Source organism: Homarus americanus, unplaced genomic scaffold, assembly GCF_018991925.1.
Source record: "Homarus americanus isolate GMGI-L3 unplaced genomic scaffold, GMGI_Hamer_2.0 scaffold16929, whole genome shotgun sequence".
Classification (NCBI taxonomy): Eukaryota; Metazoa; Arthropoda; class Malacostraca; order Decapoda; family Nephropidae; genus Homarus; species Homarus americanus.
In genome coordinates, this window is record NW_024713694.1 from 1 (window position 1) to 2276 (window position 2276).

Here is a 2276-nt window from a genome sequence, read left to right on the forward strand (position 1 = left end):
ACGAGAAGTGCGATGTTGTATGGTAGTGAAACATGGGTAGTTAAGGAATTTGACGTACGGAGGCTTGAGGGAGCTGAAATGAGAATGGTGAGGTGGATGTGCAATGTGACACTGAAAGACACGAGCCCTATTTAGAGCTAAGACGGCGGCTGGGTATTGAGAGTATTGGCGAAGTTATGTGTGAAGGCAAACTGAGGTGGTTTATGGCATATGGGAAGCATGTATGGAGGAGACCAGTGCATGAGCCTAAATGCGTAAGCAAAGAGAGAGCCAGAGGGTAGACAAAGAATGACATGGAGAGGGGTTGTAAGAAATGACGTCAGAATTAAGAATCGACAAGAAAGACTGCAAGAGACCATGAATTATGGAAACGTGCTATAAGATGATCACGGTTAACCTATGCAAGTGAGGAAAACAGCTGTGAAACGTTGATGATAATGAAGTTAAGTTAGGTTAGCGTTAGGTTAGATTAGGCTGAGTGAGGTGAGGTTACGTTAGGTTAGCATTGAGGCGCTTAATCATGTTGAAACTAAGATAGAGCTAAAATTCATGTGATTCGTTTAATTTCGAATTTAAAATACCAACAACATTTCTCTTTCTCTCTTGCCAGTTGCCTTTCATATACGTGAGCCCAGCAGGAATGGTGTCACCTTTCACTTCACTGGTCGGCAATCCAGACTTCCCGTCCTTCGTTGTGAACCCCATGCTGGAGATGAGACACCCCTTGACCTTCACCCAGCGAGCGATCAGTACCTTGAGTGGTGCTGTGTTTGATGGCATCTTCAACTTCTACATCGTGAGCAGGTAAATCTTATCATCAATTATTATCAACAAGTAAATAGATATACATTATAGCTAGTCACTATATTTACACATTCAACGCAGGTATATAAATAGACAGTAAAGGCATACAAACAATGTACCGAGATAGAGCTGGTATACAATGTACCGAGGCAGTGCAGGTATATACAGATAATGCTAAACAGTATTATATAATAAAAAATATTATCACTGATGTTTTGTATACACTGTGCTTTATATTATTATACTCGTCAGCTTCTCATACAGGATAGTTGTAGAAACTTTGAGAACAGTTCAGTAGAAGGACCAGAATAACCACTGATAACAAGAGACGCACCACCAGCATAGCTGCTGACTATTTTCTTGTGGTGGAGGACACGGTGGAGTATGGACTGTGTTGGGGGTATGGACACTAGATAATACGATGTGATGCTCTCCAATACGTTGACAAGTTGCCGATCACACACACACACACACACACACACACACACATATACACACACTGTGTAGGTATTGTAGTCATGTCTCTTGAAAATTAAAAAAAAACAAATTATAGAAGCCATGTTTAATATAATATTTATGTATTGCTGTACCCATCTCTTCAATATTGAGGCATTTAATAAACCCGCATCCTTCACAGCGTGGAGGCAGAATGTCGACGGCGCGGGCTGTGTCCAGATGATATGCCCAGCCTCTCGGAAATGCGACGAAACAACAGCCTTTTGATAATAAACAGGTGCGTGGCAGCTGTTACATTAGGCTTCCCTCACTTCTCGTACTCTTAAATTCCAGGTATTTGCATTTTTTAAGTCTTATTAGCAAAACCCCCGGGAGGTTTTCCTCCACAGATGCAGGGGATTAGACCTGTTTTATAATCATCTATAAGTTTAGTTCTATTAGCTGAAGATGTGCCCCCACCCCACAGCTTTCTTAACCTAACGCTAAGCTACCATAACCTAACCTAACACGTAACAATGGTTTTAAATAAGACAAATTTAGATTTAGGCGCGAAATAGGTAAACACTGATTTGGAAATAGTGTAATGGATGAATGGAACAAGTTACCAAACATCACCATTAACTCGAATACGCTGGATAGCTTCAAACATATGTCGGAGGGGACATAATTATTAGCAATAGGGGTTGGGTGTAAATGGGACTACCCAGTATGGGCCAATAGGCCCGTTGCAGTTTTCTTCAGTCTTATGTTCTTATGTACTTTAACCTAATCAAACACTAAGCCAAACTAACCTAACTTAATGCTAATCTACCTAAACGGCTAAACCTAATAGTTCAGGACTATTTCCTAAATCAACATACAGACGAACACCTCTCAGGGTAATAATATACTAGATTTAGTTCTGTCAAACAGAGAAAACTTCATTAGTAATGTCGAGGTAGGGAACGAATTCGGTAACAGCAATCACAAAGAAGTGAGATTTAAGTAGAACTTTTTGTGAGTCGAGAAGAAAATTC

The 2276-nt window shown here is 40.4% G+C and overlaps 1 protein-coding gene across 1 annotated transcript; it reads left to right on the forward strand.

Annotated features, from left to right (window-relative positions):
• Nucleotides 1–613: 613 nt before the first annotated feature.
• LOC121874647 lies at nucleotides 614–1601 on the forward strand. Its single transcript, XM_042378878.1, has 2 exons — nucleotides 614–804; nucleotides 1442–1601. Exons 1-2 carry the CDS (start codon nucleotides 641–643, stop codon nucleotides 1584–1586), a joined length of 309 nt encoding a protein of 102 aa, XP_042234812.1. The 5' UTR covers nucleotides 614–640; the 3' UTR covers nucleotides 1587–1601.
• Nucleotides 1602–2276: the final 675 nt, after the last annotated feature.